Source organism: Strigops habroptila, chromosome 3, assembly GCF_004027225.2.
Source record: "Strigops habroptila isolate Jane chromosome 3, bStrHab1.2.pri, whole genome shotgun sequence".
NCBI lineage: Eukaryota > Metazoa > Chordata > Aves > Psittaciformes > Psittacidae > Strigops > Strigops habroptila.
Genome location: NC_044279.2, coordinates 40,113,399 through 40,129,857, shown reverse-complemented (window position 1 = coordinate 40,129,857; position 16,459 = coordinate 40,113,399). Strand labels below are relative to the sequence as shown.

The 16,459-nt window shown below is 45.0% G+C and overlaps 1 protein-coding gene across 2 annotated transcripts; it reads left to right on the top strand.

The window, feature by feature from the left end:
- Nucleotides 1-10,030: 10,030 nt before the first annotated feature.
- Nucleotides 10,031-15,923, top strand: KRR1 (KRR1 small subunit processome component homolog). 2 transcript variants are annotated; one of them, XM_030479813.1, is made up of 10 exons: nt 10,031-10,139; nt 10,565-10,743; nt 11,568-11,702; nt 11,917-12,042; nt 12,139-12,222; nt 12,827-12,883; nt 13,327-13,497; nt 13,669-13,746; nt 13,883-13,976; nt 15,271-15,923. In XM_030479813.1, the coding sequence occupies exons 1-10, from the start codon at nt 10,058-10,060 to the stop codon at nt 15,408-15,410; spliced, it is 1,146 nt and encodes a 381-aa protein (XP_030335673.1). In that variant the 5' UTR covers nt 10,031-10,057; the 3' UTR covers nt 15,411-15,923. The 2 variants fall into 2 exon arrangements, with proteins under 2 accessions (XP_030335673.1, XP_030335674.1); XM_030479814.1 differs by lacking the exon at nt 13,327-13,497.
- The last annotated feature ends 536 nt before the right edge of the window (nt 15,924-16,459 follow it).

Genomic DNA, 16,459 nt, shown 5'->3' with positions numbered 1-16,459 from the left:
ATTGGCCATGAGATGTACTACTGCTACCAGGATGTGCTGTCCTTCTCCAAGTTTCTGGAAAATCCCAGCATGTCACTCACGTGGCTGTGGAGTGACGGGACTAACTTTGTATTGTTTTGGGGTGGGTGCAGCTTTGATGGTCTGCATGGAAACCTGTGTAAAGTTCCCCTTTCCTTATAACCTACGGGCTGTGTTAAAGGAAGGCTGGAGTCCAGCACTCGCTGCCTGCCCCATGCCCGTCCGCTCACTCTACTTCTTACTTTTGTTTGGAAGCTGCAACAGCAACTTTGTGCTTTACAAGTGTGAGTTCATTTGAAAGATTTCCAAAGCACCCTGCAGCTTTTCCAACCTGCTCAGACTTGGAGTCTCCTTGTATGACAGCCTTTTGAAATGGCCACAAATATGTGTTCTCACTACCCATTCATGTATTAAATACTCATCTCAATGATGAAATGCTTGCCTGGGTCTAGCTTAATGAATAAGTGTCAGATGTTTAGCACCAGTAGACTTTACTGCTCAAAGGCAAAGGTTTCTTGGAGCTCCTCTCAGTCACTTCCAGCTCTGTCTGACTGAAATAATTGGGAGGGGGGCGAGGGAAAGGAAGAGGCTGTTCCTGTCAATGGGATTCCAGCTGGTTTGCATATAAAATCTTTCCAGGACACCCAAAATGCTTCATTCATCAGTTGGACGTCATATTCCAAATAAAACCAATTATTTGGTTGACATCTACAGCCCTGCTGAGGTATGTGATAATGGTGCCCCTTGTCTGCAAAGACAAACACACGCATTCTCCCCACAGCGAGCAGCCAAGCGGCCCTCGCCAGCCTCGGTGGCAGAAGAATGCGCCCCTATTCCCTGCCGCTTTCCCTCTCTGCCTGCCTATCCCGGCAAGCCAAGCCCGTGAGAATACCCTGGCATAAATCCTTGGTGAGGACCATCATTTTTATGTTGCTTTTGGGTAAACTTCAATGACTCATCTTGTATTCATGCTCATCTATGGTTGGCTTTTTTATTTATTTATTTTTTTCCTTTGAATGTTCTGATGTGCCAAGCTGCGAGCAGTTTGCTTGACAACGTGCAATGCTTGGGGAACAGATGGGCTCTTTTCTTCCACCAGGTGGCATGCAAAAATGAAATTTTATCAATCAAACTTCAGTCTGTGACATTTTATTTGGAATGGTTGTTTTAACACATACTCTGCCACCCACCAGTTCCGTTATATTTCCTTCCACATCGAATACAACTTTACGACAAACTCGGTGTTTGTCAACTCCAGCAGTCTGCATTGCAGCGGTGCCTTGCACAGGATCATCTCAAATTGCCCTCCTCTAGGAACACATACTTGGAGAAAGTTCCTGCTCTTGAAAATTTACAGTCTAGGCAAGGAAAGTGGTTTGCCAAGCTTCACAGCAGCTCTGGTAATGGATAGAGCTGACTACACTCTCTGACCTCGCCTTTGCCAGGGCTGGTGCAAACTCACTATTACTTAACCTACAAACTCTATCTAAACCCAGATGAAACGTTTGTAGGAAATAACGGTTGCTTTTTCATATGCCATTTCATGAACAGCTGAGCAAAAAGATGAGAAGGAATGTTTCATGCTCTGCTGCTCCACTTGTTCAGAGACGGCCTTTCCACAAGGTTGACTGGTATAATTTTTTCCACTGAAACTTTGCTTGCTGCCATTAGGAAGCAATAGGCACATCACTCAAATGCACACTTCTCATCTCCATGAAATCCCAAGGGGAACAGCTAGCCTAGGACATCACAACTACTCAGAAAGTCAGATCTGTGACTGCTGCAGTGACATACACTCAGTCCAAAGGCTACCTATGCAAGAAGAAAGGGTTCACTCCTTGGTTGACTGGAAGACTTATTTCCCTGTGGGTAAAAGAAAATGAATGTAACAGTTTGGACATTCCTATACGGAGCTGGTGGAGTTCAGCTTCTTGAAGCTGTTGATGACTGCCACAATGCTTGCCTAGAGCAAGATCAGCACATGGACATGTTAGGCTTTTGCAAGCTTTAAAGATGGATTAAAGCAGAATATTCACAAAGGCTAATTATGTGACAGCAGCTGCTCTTCACAGGTTGGTCTGCAGGCAGTGAAGGGAAGGAAGGTCCCCAGGGAGAGACTCAGAGCACTTCCCTTCATTAAACTCTTGTTCTGAATCACCTCCTGGGAGAGCCTCTGACCCCCTCACACATGCCCCTCTCCACCATTTCACATGGCTCGCCTTTCCAGCTGTGTCCCCTGGGCTCCTCTGCTGGCACTGGGGATACAGGCCAGGGGAAATTGCTGTAAAATCTGTTGCGGGTGGAAGGATAAGCATGTTGTAAATGACTCCACAGGCTCAAATGGGGCTTGATCTTTCCAGTTATAAAACACAGCTTGCTAAATTCTGAGGTTTGAAACTCACTGTTAATATTTTAAAGTGAAAAACAATAGCCACATGGGATTTAGCTAGTCACAAGCTGGGTTATGATGAGCTGCTTGGTTTGTAAGTTCCCAGCTGCTACTTTGATAAATCACTGGGGGATTTCCTCACTGGCTGTGCTGCCAGCTCTCCCAAGACGAATACAGCAAACAAGAAGTTTTGTATTAGATTTTATGGGCTGGAGCCTTCAGCATGCCGAGTTCCCTCTGAGCCACATGAGTGTGAACCAAGGACAAGCTGACTGTGCTGTATGTCTGTGTATATGGGGATACAGTTCCCCACAGGCACAAAACTGGTAGAAACGCTGCTCCAGCTCCAGATTTCAGACACACGTCCTCTGGCACAGAGAGGTAGGAGCAAGGGAGATATGTGGGAATAGGGGTCCTCTGTGCCCATCCTCTCCCTGCTGGTTTCCTCTGAGCCCGAGTTACAGCTGCAGCAGAAGCTGCAGGTTTACAGCTGCTCTTACCGCTCCTAGGGCCAGCTGGCCGGCACCTACAGCTACGCATAGGCACATTCACTGATACATACATCTAACCAAGACACGAACTGAGGTCTTATGTACTCTCTGGCACAGAAAGTGTGAGAGTGTTTCAGGGTGAGCCGGCTGATTGCTATCGTGCCCTTCGCACAAGAGAGCCTTATCAGACTTTGCCCCCTGAAGCATCTGGCATCGTCGATAGCAGTGAGCTCGCTGCAGAGCTCGGTTGGACTCAGTGCGAGGAGCAGCCCTGCAGTTGGCTGTAAAAAGCTCTGTATCTCAAAATTAATTTGCCTGTGGTTCTGCTGACACCTTCTGATTATGCTGCTCTCCCAGTAAAATAAAGGGCATGCTGAAATCAATCTCCCGCCCCCTACTCCACTGCAGATAGAAGACAAAAGATATATTGCTAATTAAAATGTTCTTATCTGCTGGAAAGCAGTTTTTAGGATTGATATGAATAAAACTGATGACGCAGCCCACTCAGATCACTGGGAAATGACCTCTCTATTATGAAGTCCCAGAATAACATAGCAAAGCAATCTTGATTTCCTAAAATCTGTCAAAGGAAGAACTTCTCAGTCAGTTACAGCATATAATGTGGATATTCCTGAAATGTCCTTTGCTTAATGAACAGCTGATATTGGCTAACCTCGTGGAAATAAGAGAGAATTAGTACCAGCTGCAAAATGTATTCACTGGATAGTGAAACTGGCAGTTGGTATTATGCCTGCTATAAATATTTTTAATTAAAAATTGTTTTCTGTCTCTTCAATTGGTATAATAACGATAATGCTTACTGAGAGTTACTGAAGATGTAATAGGATTCCCCTTCGTATACAGAAGAGCTATTTATTCTGCTGTAATATTGCTATAGTGGAAATCTGCATAATAATGTCCAGATTCTAGTACAAGAGAAAAATATACTGAGGGAGTGTTTTATCTGTGCATTTGAGAATAACACAGGAGCACCATTGTGAAATCCTAAAGAAAAGCTGTGCTCAAATGCTGGTTGTTCAGGTATGACTCTAAAATTATTTTAACAACCTTTTTGGAGAAATTCCAGCTTCAATCCACCACCCCACGGTGTCGTTGAGATGCCATTGAGAAAGGGTCTGCTCTTTACAGGTTTACAGGGAGCAGGACAGCAGATGTCCTTCTGCTGCTCTGGCAGGGCCCTGGCACAGGGTTGTGCCATGGAGGACAGGACTTGGGGGCACTTCTCCTGCCCTGATTCAGAGAGGGGCAGCCCCTTTCCCCAGGGCTCCCCAGGCAGCCACCCACTGCCGACGGGCTGGGAGAGGCACTGGCAGAGGGGACCCTGCAATGCTGCCGCAGACCTGAGCCTCCAGGCACCTCATCCCCATGTGGTGCTCTCTTGCCACAGGTATCCATGGGTGAGGAGGGACACCTTCTCCTCTGGGGAGCCGAGAGCCACTAGACCAGCTCCGCCCTGGCAGGCACAGCCCATGGTAGGCATTACCCATATAGGATGGAGACTGGGACAGATGGAGAAATCTCAGTTAGCCATCCCTGCTGGGCCCTTGGGAACGAGTGATTGCTTTCTGCACTATGTGGGAGACATCCTAAAGCAGACAAGAGCCTTCACTTTCTAATCCTCCCTTGATTCTCTTCCCCTCTGAGGCTTTGTACCAATATTCTGATTTAGGCATTTCCTCCCACCACCTTCCTCAGCTCCCTGCCTTCCTCCTCCCCGGCTTCTGATACACCTACCCCTGACCAGCACTCACCCTCACCCTCCCATTTTTAATCTCCTGTGTGTGGCACAGCTTCCTACGGTGTTTGTTTTCTGACAACTCAGAGAGTCAAGACAAAAGCCTCATTCTGTCAGTCACTGTATGAATACATGATTAGGCACATCCCCTGCTCCAAAGACCTTTTGATCAAAACCTGGTGCTTTGATTTCATAATGATACTAAATTCCTTTCCCAGTTTGGCTCTCATCCCTTTCTTGTCCCCAAATTGACAGCAATTTTATTGCAAGCCAGTCTTTCCCCAGACAAAGCTATCATTTTTTCTACCCATTGGTTCTTCCCTCTTATCCTGGGTTCTTCCTTCTGCGACAAATTATCTTTGTTTTGCTTTGCCAGCTAGCCCTTTGAGATGCTTTTTGGTTTGCAGTCCTCCCATTTTCCAGCTCCTTGTTCCTCTTATGGTTCAGCACATGCTTTCCTCTCTGCTCTCTTTCAAAGGAAAGCCCTTACTAACAGTGAAGGTGAGTTTTTCTTTGTCCATCATGTCCTTGTGGTAAGATGCAGATTTGTTATCTGGTTAAAAGATAGCCTGAAAGGATGGGAATTAGCATATGATCGATCCTGTGATGACCAGTAAGTCTCTTTCTTTCTTTTGAAATTCATGTTTTCGACTCCCACCTACCTGTTCTCACCTCTGATGAGATCTGCCTGCATGGGCATTTCCTGTTCTCCATGGAGAAGGCAGCAGCGCCACTGAGGTGTGGTTCTTGCCTGACTGGGTTTGCAATGGGCACTGTTACCTTCATCTATCAGCACCTCTGCACATCACTGGATTCAACAGCAAAGATGAGAACAAAACAAAGCCAGAAAAGTGACTTATACTGCTGCCCAGGGAGAGAAAGGGAGAGGGAAGGGAGGAGGGGCGAGAGAAATTAAGTGTGCCCCATCTACCTAAGGGCACAGAGGTCATGTTTGCCAGATGGGGAAGGAATCAAAAGGGACTTTTCTGGAGGTAGCTGGGCATGGGGAGCTTCTGTTTGATTACTTTCGTTCTGCCAGGCTACCTCCCAGTGTCAGGTCACTCACAGACATAATTTTGTTCCAATAATGAAAGAACTCTGTATTAACAGAAAAAAGGACAACACATCTGTGATGATTATTTTTTCTCCATCCAATCCAATTAATAGGTTTTGGTGGCCAGTGTCAACTATATTTTGATCACTTCAGAGGTTTTGTATGAAATAACTCATAATATAAGAGCCAGTCTCACCAGAGCAAGCTCTCATTTGCCCGTGTGCCTGTTTCCTGCCCTGTTGTAAACTAAAAGAATTAAGAACACCCTAAGCTAAGATAAATTTGAAATACAATTCTCCAGTTATTTGAATCGAAAGGCAGTATTGATTATTTAATTATGTAGAAATGATCCAGATGTTGAGCATTTACCACAGATTAATGACTGTCCCAGAGCAGTTAACAGCCCTTCTCGCTGCCATCAACACAAGCTGCTTATTAATCCCTGGAAAATGGCTTGCATAACAATCATAACCTGCTGTTAAAAGTTTATAAATAGATAAAAGTGTCACATGGATTTATGAGTGCTGAGGCTGAATGGGATCTGTGTGGCGTTTCTAGTGAATGAATGCCATGCACATGAGCTCATCTGATTGCTTGAATTATCACAAAATCCCAAGTTGCTCTTTCGGATTGGAAAATGGCACATAAGAAAGTGCCAAGTGGCTGGAGTCTTATCTACTGACTGGGAAATAATTACTTTGCTGCATAATAAAGAGGTACCTTCATTCTAACAGCAGTGCTCTGCCCTTTCTATCACATAGCTTGAAATGCAAGTAAGGGAAGACGTGTGGCTGTTTCACTCATTTGCTTTATTTTTAAGAGGAAAAAAACGCTTGCACGTATGCACACACACAGAGCTGATCCAGGTCCACCCAAAGCCCAGTGATGGGTTCAGCAGGCATAGGGGTTTTGCTAGGCTGGGATCTGTATTATTCAGACAAAGGTCATCAAAGGAGCCCTTCGCACCTGGGTGTCTCTATCCCATACTGAGCTGTCGTAAACGAACATGGTATGCGCTGCCAGTGAAAGCTGCTTACAGAAAACACATTGCCTCTCAGTGCTGGTAGAACTGGGAGGGCACACAGACCTCGGGGGCCGGGGTGGTGGAGGGCAGGGAATCACAGTGGCACTGTGTCACGCCGGCCGTGCGGTAGCTCTGCCCCACCACCACACTGGCGCTTGCACTTCCCCTTCTGCCTGGGAGCTCAGCTGCTGAACCAGCATGTGGGAAATGCCACCCCTGTGGGGCTGTCACAGCACAGCCCAGCCGGAGTCACCTGGGCAGCAGCCTTTAGTCCCCCATCTCCCCAGCATCCCCTATCCTTCAGCTAGCTGTCCTCACCCTCCTAATCCCACCAGACAAGCAGTGGCTGGTTATTGCATTTGAGTGGTGACTAATTAAAAGGCTATGAACATGCTGCTGGCTGAAGCCTGAGAAGGCTTGCCCAGAGGAGCAATGCAGATCTGGGGGAGCATCTTGCCGCTACCAGGAATTAGGGAAATGGCTTCCCCATACCCAACCAGGCCACACATCCTGAGGTAAGGGGAAAGATGAGCAATTACTGTCTCCTCCAAAGAATCAGACAGGAAGGGACATGAGGGACCTTCCTGAATCAGTCCCCAAGTCTGTCAGCACCACTGCCTCTGTTTTCTGTTACTTTTAGTGGATCTGTCTCAACTGGGCAAAGACATGCTTTAGTGCAGCACTGCACCAGAGAGGGTTGTCCATCCTTTGAATTGGAGAAATTGGGTGCCATGAGGTCCCAGTTCCTTGGTCTTTACGGTCTGCACAATGCACCTCTCTCCTTCTCCAGCACAGAGGCTTGGGGGGCTTGGTGACCCCCCCCCACAGCAGCAGCCAGCATAGAGACTGTAATGCATGAGAGGAGCAGGCACATGAGCAGGCTGTTGCTGCCACCCAGAGCTGTGAAATATATATCCAGAGCAGAGCACTGCCCAACAGGTCAGCAGGAGAAAAAAAATGATGTACCTCACCCGAGACCTTTCCTCTGACCTTCAAAACTGCTCACAGCCAGAGGGCACACTACTGCAGAAATCTTCTGCCTCACCGACTGCATTCGTCGTGCCACCTTCTCCCTGCACCTCTCCTAGGCTCCCTCTTCTCTCTAGTTGCAGCCTATAATTTGTCTTCTCGCTCTGACACTTCATGGCCTGCAGCCTCTCTACCTCTCTCCTCCCATTCCAGTCAGGAAGCTGATTTCCACTGCTGGGCGCTGCCAGCATGCCTCTTCCACAGCCCATTCCTGTGATTTTTTGGTGGGTCGCATCTTACTCATAGGAGGAGTCAGGCTATAAACAAGTACTGAACTAAACTAGTTATCCTCTCTCAGATCCTTCCCAAATCTGCTTTGCTGTGCTTCCACAATACTTGGCCAGTGTTCAGATGAGATTAGCGCTGTGCACTTAACATGTTTCCTCTCCGAGGAGAAACGCCTCCCTGCGTCGCCCATCCCTGCCTTCGCATTGACCGGGTGCCTACAACCGGGAAGGACCCTCATCCTGAGCTCGTAGGCTGTGCAGCGCTAGGGAATACCAGCCCAGGAAACAAGAGCTGAGAGAAGCAAATTTGCCTCCCTGTGCACACCCAGGGACACTGCACCTCACTGTCAATGGCATACGGCATGCAAAGCCCGATGTCGGCGAGGCAGGAGCAGGACCCCAGCCTCTCCACGCAAGGCAGAGCAGCGGGGGCACAGGGAGCACGTTCCCCATCGCCTCCATCTCTCCTCCTCTCCTCCTTCAAGCAGAAACCACAGGGCGGGCGGCAGCTCCGTTTGGGATGCGCCTCTTAGCGTAGCGGTCCTGCCATCTAGCGGGATCGGGGATGGATAACCCAAAACTGCCGGAGGGACTCATCAGCATCTCGCTGCTTTCCCCTTCCCGGTTTTTATCCTGTTGTCCTCAGAGCAGGTGAATCCTTGGAGTGCCGTTCCGGAGCAGAGCCGGTGCGCCCCGCCAGGCCCCTCGCAGCCCCACAGTGGGATGCTCCGACCTTCACAGGCCCACAAGCGCTCCCACAGCAGCCTCCCTGACTGAAGTACGTGGGCAGACAGAAATTGCAATAAATGACTAAAACCATGCATCAACTCGATGGCAAACTTGCACGTGTGAGGTTTCCTGGTGTCCCGTTCTCTGTGGGAGATGGTGCTGGGGCAGGGCTGGGAGATGAAGCAAGCAGGTTCAAAGACAAATTGGGGGGGGAGGAGGGTATCCAAAATGAGTTCTGAATTAATACTTTATTTATGTGTAGATCAGATGATATAAATTTCTTTCTAATTAAACGCCCTAGAGTGCAGGCTTTTATAAACAGTTCTGATGAACACCTGCCAAAGACAACGCGGTCCTGCTGCAGAGATGCAGGTGTTCTTGCTCTTAAAGGTCTCTTCCCAGTTCTTCACTCCATTGGCTTTTCATGGTCCCTGCAAAAGAGTGAAGGCGGCACACTCTCGCTTTTTTACTGAAGAAAATGCTCAGTTACATATACAGGAAGGGAGAGAGAGGAGGATGCAGAGCATCCCCTTGAGAACCTTAAATTATGTTATTCAACTGCATAATTAGGTCTCATCAGGAACATGTTTTCTTTAGTTATGAGCACTCAAGTATTCATATACTTCAAGTATTTATCACTGTGCTTCAGTGTATGTTTTGATGACGCTGAATCTTTTTTCCTTTACCTTGCATAATACTGATGGAAAATTGAAAGCTGAAGAATGTGGCTGGAAAAGATGTTTCACATGAAAGAGGAGGAAGGTAGGAAGAGCCTTCGTTCATGCCTCTCACCTCAACCAAGGCACTAAGTTTCTTATGGCCTGTGCCTGTAATCAGAGCAGAGGCAGAGTCCCAGAGGTGCTGCAGAGCTCCCCTGGGGCAGCGAGCGCGGTCTCCAGCAGTATCCCCCCTGACCAGACCCCGATGGCTGGACACAAGACCCCGCTGCGCCCACAGGAGCCGCTGCCGCCCGGGCCAGGCACACCTTGGGGTAAAGCGACCCCGAGGGGAGCTGCGGCAACCCTCTGTGCCCACAAGCAGCAGGGCGGCAGCGGCCGGCGCTGCCCCTCGCTGGGGACAGAGCGCATCCCTGCCTGTCCCCACCCGCTGTGTTTCCACTCTGGCTCCCAGGGAAGAACAGCCCGACAGGAAAACGCGCGGTGCTCTGAGTACAAATGGTAAAGCCGCTCTCAAAGACACAGCAGCTGCGGCTGAGCAGCCGATTCCCCTTTGGCCCGCCGGGACTACCGCTCCCGGCATGCAAGGCGGCCGCGGTGCCCGCCTCTTCCAGTGCGCGCTGCTTCCGGCGCCGGGTGAGGGGTGGCGGCGCGTGGTCAGAGATGGCGGATGATGAGCTTGAGGGGGCCGCGCCGAAGCAAAAGGGAAAGCCGAAACATAGAAGCAAAAAGAAAGCGGCCGCAGGTAGGAGCAGGGTCAGTGGCCGCGCAGGTGTCTCGCCGAGGAGCCCTCGGGCTGAGGGCCCCCCATCCCGCGGGCTTGTTGCCCTGTCCCGGCGGTCCACCCGGTTCCCCCACAGAACCGGGGGCTGTAGGGCTGAGCCGCCATCCCTTGTGAGCGGGGAGGCAGCGCGGGGAAGGCAGGCTGCTTCCCGCCCGCCGAGCTGGGTGGCGCTGAGGCGGCACGCAGCGGGGGGGCCTGTGGTGGTGTGCCCCGCCTCACAGTGCTCAGCCGGGGTCCGCGTCTTGCGTAACATGCTGTCCATAGCGTGCATCTCAGCTGAGAAACTTCCTTTTCTAAATAAATAGCTTGAAGCAGTAACTTTTTTAAGGTCAGAAGAGATGACTCTTTTTTTTTTTTTTTTTTTTTTTTTATTCCTATACCTATAGCAGTTGATGAGTCCGAACTTCTCACTGTGCCGGATGGATGGAAAGAGCCAGCCTTTACAAGAGAGGATAATCCCAAAGGGCTGCTGGAAGAAAGCAGTTTTGCAACATTATTCCCGAAGTACAGAGAAGCGTACTTGAAAGAGTGCTGGCCACTCGTCCAGAAAGCCTTGAGTGAACATGTATGAATACTTACTGATTGTGAGACTACGTTTTATCTTTTAGGAGATACAGGTCTTACTTAAGCTTATAAAAGCAGTGCAAGTTGCTTTTCTGATACTGTATTTGTGTATATTTCTACTGTGCTTGCATTTAGAATTGGCAGTGTAATTTTTTATTGGTATCAAAATCAGTGAAGGTCTGTGTAGCCAGACTTGCCGTTCTTTACACCTTTCCAGGTGCTGGCAGCAAGGCTCTCCGAAGCACCAAGCAAGTGTCTCAGCGTGCAGACACTGCCAACTTTGTTGTGCCTGAATTCAGGGAGGCAAGGGAGGTGGTGTTTTAGGCCTGTGACACATATGTTCGGTCTTTATTCATAGAATCACAGTTTCATAGAATCAACCAGGTTGGAAAAGACCTTTAAGATCAAGTCCAACCATTACCCCAGGACTGCCAACTCCACCACTAAACCGTGTCACTGAGGGCCTCATCCGCACAGTTTTTGAACACTTCCAGGGGTGGTGATTGCACCACTGCCCTGGGCAGCCTGTTCCCATGCCTGAGCACCCTCTCAGTGAAGAAATCTTTCTGAATATCCAACCTAAACTGCCCCTGGTGCAGCCTGGGGCAGTTACCTCATGTCCTGTTACTTTGGAGAAGAGACCATCCACCTCCTTTCTCAAGGAGTGTGTGTGAATTTCCTTAAGCTGAAAGTCACTCAAGGAATTTTGGAAAATGGATCAGTATTCAGTATGTAGCGTTCTGTTTGTGAGCTTCTTACTGACAAAGATGAATTCTGAGGTTCTTATTTAGAGGCTGAATCACTATTTCTGTTCAAATATTGCAGTATGTGAATGCAGCGCTGGATCTAATTGAAGGAAGCATGACTGTCACTACCACTAAGAAGACTTTTGATCCATATGCAATCATCAGGGCTAGAGATTTAATAAAACTTCTGGCAAGAAGCGTTCCATTTGAACAGGTCTGAGTTAAATCCTGGGAGGTTGTATCAAATTCTGTCATAATACTTATAGTATGTTTTCAAAATGTGGGATTTCCAAGTGAGTCAAGTAAAATAAAATATATATTTAAAGTAAATATATTTGAAAGCAAAGTGAGAAGAATAAACTGAAGTATTCTTTTGACTCCTCCGAATAGTACATTCGAATGATATTGCCTGCTGCTTGTCTCCTCAGGCAGTTCGTATCCTTCAGGATGATGTTGCATGTGACATCATAAAAATAGGCACTCTGGTGAGGAAGAGAGACACTTTTATAAAAAGAAGAGGACGACTTCTTGGACCAAAAGGATCTACTCTGAAGGTATTTCCTATAGGTGTAGTAACCAGATAATTCTTAGATGCAAATTTGAGTAAGGTTTTCAGTTTATACTTACTTAATTTCTTTTTTTTTTGGTAGGCCCTGGAGCTGTTAACAAACTGTTATATTATGGTGCAAGGCAACACTGTTTCAGCTCTTGGACCCTTCAGTGGGCTAAAAGAGGTAAGGGGAGACAGGTGAGCCGTTTGTGTAGCAGATTTCTGTTCCAGGCTCCAGGGCAAAATCTAGCAATCTTGGGAATATCTCACTGACTTTTCAGCTATGTGTGAAATACTTCTACATGAATGTGTGTAGTCTTAGCATCTTAGCTGCTGAATTTTGCTTGGACTCTGAGATCTTTCTGTCTTAGAAGTAAAAAAGTATTTGCGAGCTACTGTTTTGTGGGGGGTTTTTAGCAAGACTTTTGGTAGTTTTGGATAAGAGGTGTAGGAATGAAAATTCTGCAGACTTCATGATATATAACCTTAAAAAAATATATAATTCATTTTTAATAACTATGTAGGAGAAATATGCTCATCAAAACCAAGTTTCTCATGACACCATAAAATTCATGGTAACATGGAAGCGATGTTTGTGAGGTGTGCTGGAGTGTATTAAAAACATGACAAGATTATTGATATTTCTGAAGTGCTGTGCTTTCCGGTTAACCATGTGTCTCAGCTTTTTAAATCTACCTACTTTGAAGGTTAGGGGCTGGGAGAGGAAATTTAATGGATTAGAATATGAAATACTTGCTGAGTTTTCTGTTCTTTTTTATTAAATACAGGTCAGAAAAGTTGTTCTGGACACAATGAAGAATATACATCCCATATATAATATTAAGGTTAGCATGGTCCACTGTGCATCTTTGCTTACAAGAAAGTACTATTTTTTCTCAGAGAGTTGTATGTTGATAATTTCCATGTTGCTTTGTGGTAGTCTATTTTTTGAGACTTGTACCCAGATATATTGCCATAATATCATTAACAGCGTCTCAGAAAACATCAAAGGAATAGCATCTATAAACTTTCCTCCCTTTGATTGTTTGCTTGATACTTGCTCATTTAAACTGAGGCACTTTCTCCAACGTATTCTGTCCGTGCTTTGAGACATACCTATCTTTCTGGTTCTGCTGTTCATAATTAAACCCCTCTATTCCTACTGAAGTGAGAGATGGAAAGTTCGGATGTAGCATATTGACTGTAAGAAAGTTTAGTAAAACTTGTAGTTTGGAGCTCTTGGCTGCTATTTTTTTAATAACTTTGTGACATTCTAAAACTACTGAAGACTTTGATGATCAAAAGGGAATTAGCAAAAGATCCGGAACTGAGGTCACAAAGTTGGGAAAGATTTTTGCCGAAGTTCAAGCGGAAGAACTTGAAAAAGCGGAAGGAGCCGAAGAAGAAAAATACCAAGAAGGAGTACACGCCATTCCCACCTCCACAGCCAGAAAGCCAGGTCAGCTGAAACTTTATTTGGTTATGCAGGAATATAGTACAACTTTAAATCATGTTCTTGCTAACAAGATTGGGAGGCCTTTTCTGTCTAGTTCTAATTTCCTGATCCTGTTCATCTGGCTTATAATTATAGCATAATTACCCGAAACTTCCCGGTACTTGTCTTATGCAGGTTGATAAAGAATTGGCAAGTGGTGAATACTTCTTGAAAGAAAGACAGAAGAAACGGAAGCGAGTGGAAGAAATAAAGGTAAAGTTGTTCTAACCCACTGTTCAGTTAAAGAATATTTTACTGATGACTTGGTTTTGTTTTGTTTTATTTTATTTTTGAGTTTCCCTTTTGCCCTGCTTTACCGATAACTTGACCTTTTTATTGCTGACTTTAGGCAAAGCAAGCAGATGCACTCAAGAAAAGACAAGAGGAAAGAAATAAAGCGTTTATCCCACCAAAGGAAAAGCCAGCTGTGAAAACAAAGAAAGGTAACTGTTGATTTATATTTTTTTTAACCATGTTCTGTAACCTTCTGCTGTTGATTCCTAGGCTGAGTGATTTTTGCAGAGGTACAGCTGTAGGAAATAAGAAAGGTCATGCAAAAAAATCCTAGTGGTTAGATCCATGCCTGTAGTTGGCAGGGACAGAAGGTAGATCGTGCAGGCTATAATTCTCTATCTACAAAATGATAGTTCTCCATAGAACATTTTCCTGATGGAGATACTGGGATGGCCATCTCAGTTGTTCTGGTTACCTCAATTTTTTGCTTTCAGTCTTGTAGTGAAGCTGCCATAACTTCTGCATTTAAATAGCTTTTCTGTTAAGAAAAAGAAACCCAAAAGCAATACTTACTTGAAAACTTACGCCATTGGTAAGTATTGGTATAAGATAGCGTAAATAGCTTTTCTCAAAGTTAAGCTAAAACCACACTGTATGCAGAATGAGAACTTGTGTTCTCAAATTATTTGGGTTTTATGCACTAAAGAAACAAGTCTTTAGTTTTCCGGATTCATTAATTATATTACATATTCATTCATTGCATTAGATACACTATGTGTCTTTTGTATTAGCTATACTACGTACATATTCTTACAGTATGTATTACACAATTTCTTAAGAACTGAAAAGTTCATGTATCTCAAAAAGTCTGTGTTCTGCAGCATTGATACAGTACTGTTTTGTGATAGCAGTAAATTTTCAGTGATCCTGCTATTGACTGCACCGCATTTCAAATACTGTGCTTTTCTAGCTGCTGTGTGTTTTTATGTGAAATCCTTGAAACTTCCAAGAGCAAGTAGTTTGTAGAGAAGAACTGAGATCCAAAGACTCTGAGATAGGAGAGTTGGATCCAAGCTCATGACTTATGCCCTACAGAAAAAATGCCATTGCCTAAACATAGATTAGGTTATTCATGTTGCTTGGCATTAAGTGCTTAACTTAAGTCCTCTGGCACTCCTTGTAGAAGGCTCTTATAAAGGCATTCATGCGTCTGGCATGTGGCATTTGTGTTCAAATGCAGCTGTATAGGATTTTTTCTGACTTTTGATTTTTATGACTGTTCTCCTCTGAATCTGCTGAAAGAAAGGTTTGTGTATAATACTATTTTCAACAAAAATGATTATTAGAATAGTTTGTAAAACCAACAGTGAACATAAAATGAGTCCTGACCAATGCTACTGGATGCAGTTTACTGTGTTTGTATATGAAGTCATCTTGTAGACTGTTAAAATTTAGAGAAAAGTAAAATTCATGTCTGTTGTCCTTGTATTTTTTACTATGTAGCCTCCACTGAGAAAAAAATTGACATCGAAGCCATCAAGGAAAAGGTGAAGAATGCAAAGAAGAAGAAATTAGGAGCACTTCCTGTGGAAGAAGTCAAATTAAAAATGGCAGCAGATGAAAAGAAAAAAAAGAAAAAGTAATTCACCACCCAAGATTCTCACTTTTTTCCTATGTTAATGAACACTTTCACACTCAGAAGATTTGAGACTTCTTGCTATCAGTATAATCTGGACAGAAACGACTAGGTAGAAAGATCATTCTCTTTTCATAAGTACAGTTTAATTAGCGCACCTAAAGCAGCTATGCAGAATTGCCAAGGTTGGTGAAGAAAATCTGTACTGCTGTGTTGTTTGAGAAAATAAGAGAGTGTATTTGGGTAATACCCATCTGCCTTAAGGGAAGGTGTTGTAATAGAAACATTCAGGAGCTTGGTGCAGGATGTTAAAACATTAGGGTCAGAGAACTTGGTGGGAGTTTAAGGTATTTCTGTGAAAGACTACCAGACTATATGCAGCCTTGGTTATGGTGATAACTTTTGAAAATGGGCAAGATTTATTACTATATTAGGCTTTTTTTTCTGTAAAAGCTGGTTATTTTTGCGTGTCTTGTCTTGGTGTTAATAAATATTTTAATACATTGTTCTTAAATCCTTTCATTAGTCATCTGCTGCACAACCTACATGTTGTTTTCCAGGAAACAAGCTCACAGCTCCGTGTAAGAATTAGATAAACCATGATCTTAATTGAATGCCATTAATAAACTTCATTTATTAGCAGTATTCTGGAAGGTGTTAGACAGAATGTGGTACAAAGCAAAAGCAAGTGGTTTTCCACATGGAATGTGCTGCAGGGAAAGCACAAAGTCTTGTTGTCTTTCTTTAAATATATTCTTAGACTTTCTTGCAAGCAAGAAATAAATTAAGAAAGTCTTTCTCTTTTTTCTTTTTTTTTTTTTTTTTTTTTTATTGTGATTTTCTTGGGGGCCCTTCCCCTTTTTTAAAGGAAGTTTAGAGGTTTTTAGTTTCCTGAAAATGCAAATTGTGATGAAGTTCACCGGAAGAGCAGATATTGCTTCTGTCATACCTCTGAGATTAAAGAAGCAAATGTAATGATTAGGAGGTAGTAGAGCCACACCGATTTCATGATTATGTTGGAGTGTTTGTGCCAGGTTTTGGGATTTTGATCATCTG

Coding starts and splice junctions, on each gene's coding strand:
- KRR1 (XM_030479813.1), top strand. CDS start 10,058: ATGGCGGATGATGAGCTTGAGGGGGCCGCGCCGAAGCAAAAGGGAAAG. Junction 10,140..10,564: donor CAAAAAGAAAGCGGCCGCAG/GTAGGAGCAGGG, acceptor CTATACCTATAG/CAGTTGATGAGTCCGAACTT. Junction 12,884..13,326: donor ATCCCATATATAATATTAAG/GTTAGCATGGTC, acceptor AAACTACTGAAG/ACTTTGATGATCAAAAGGGA.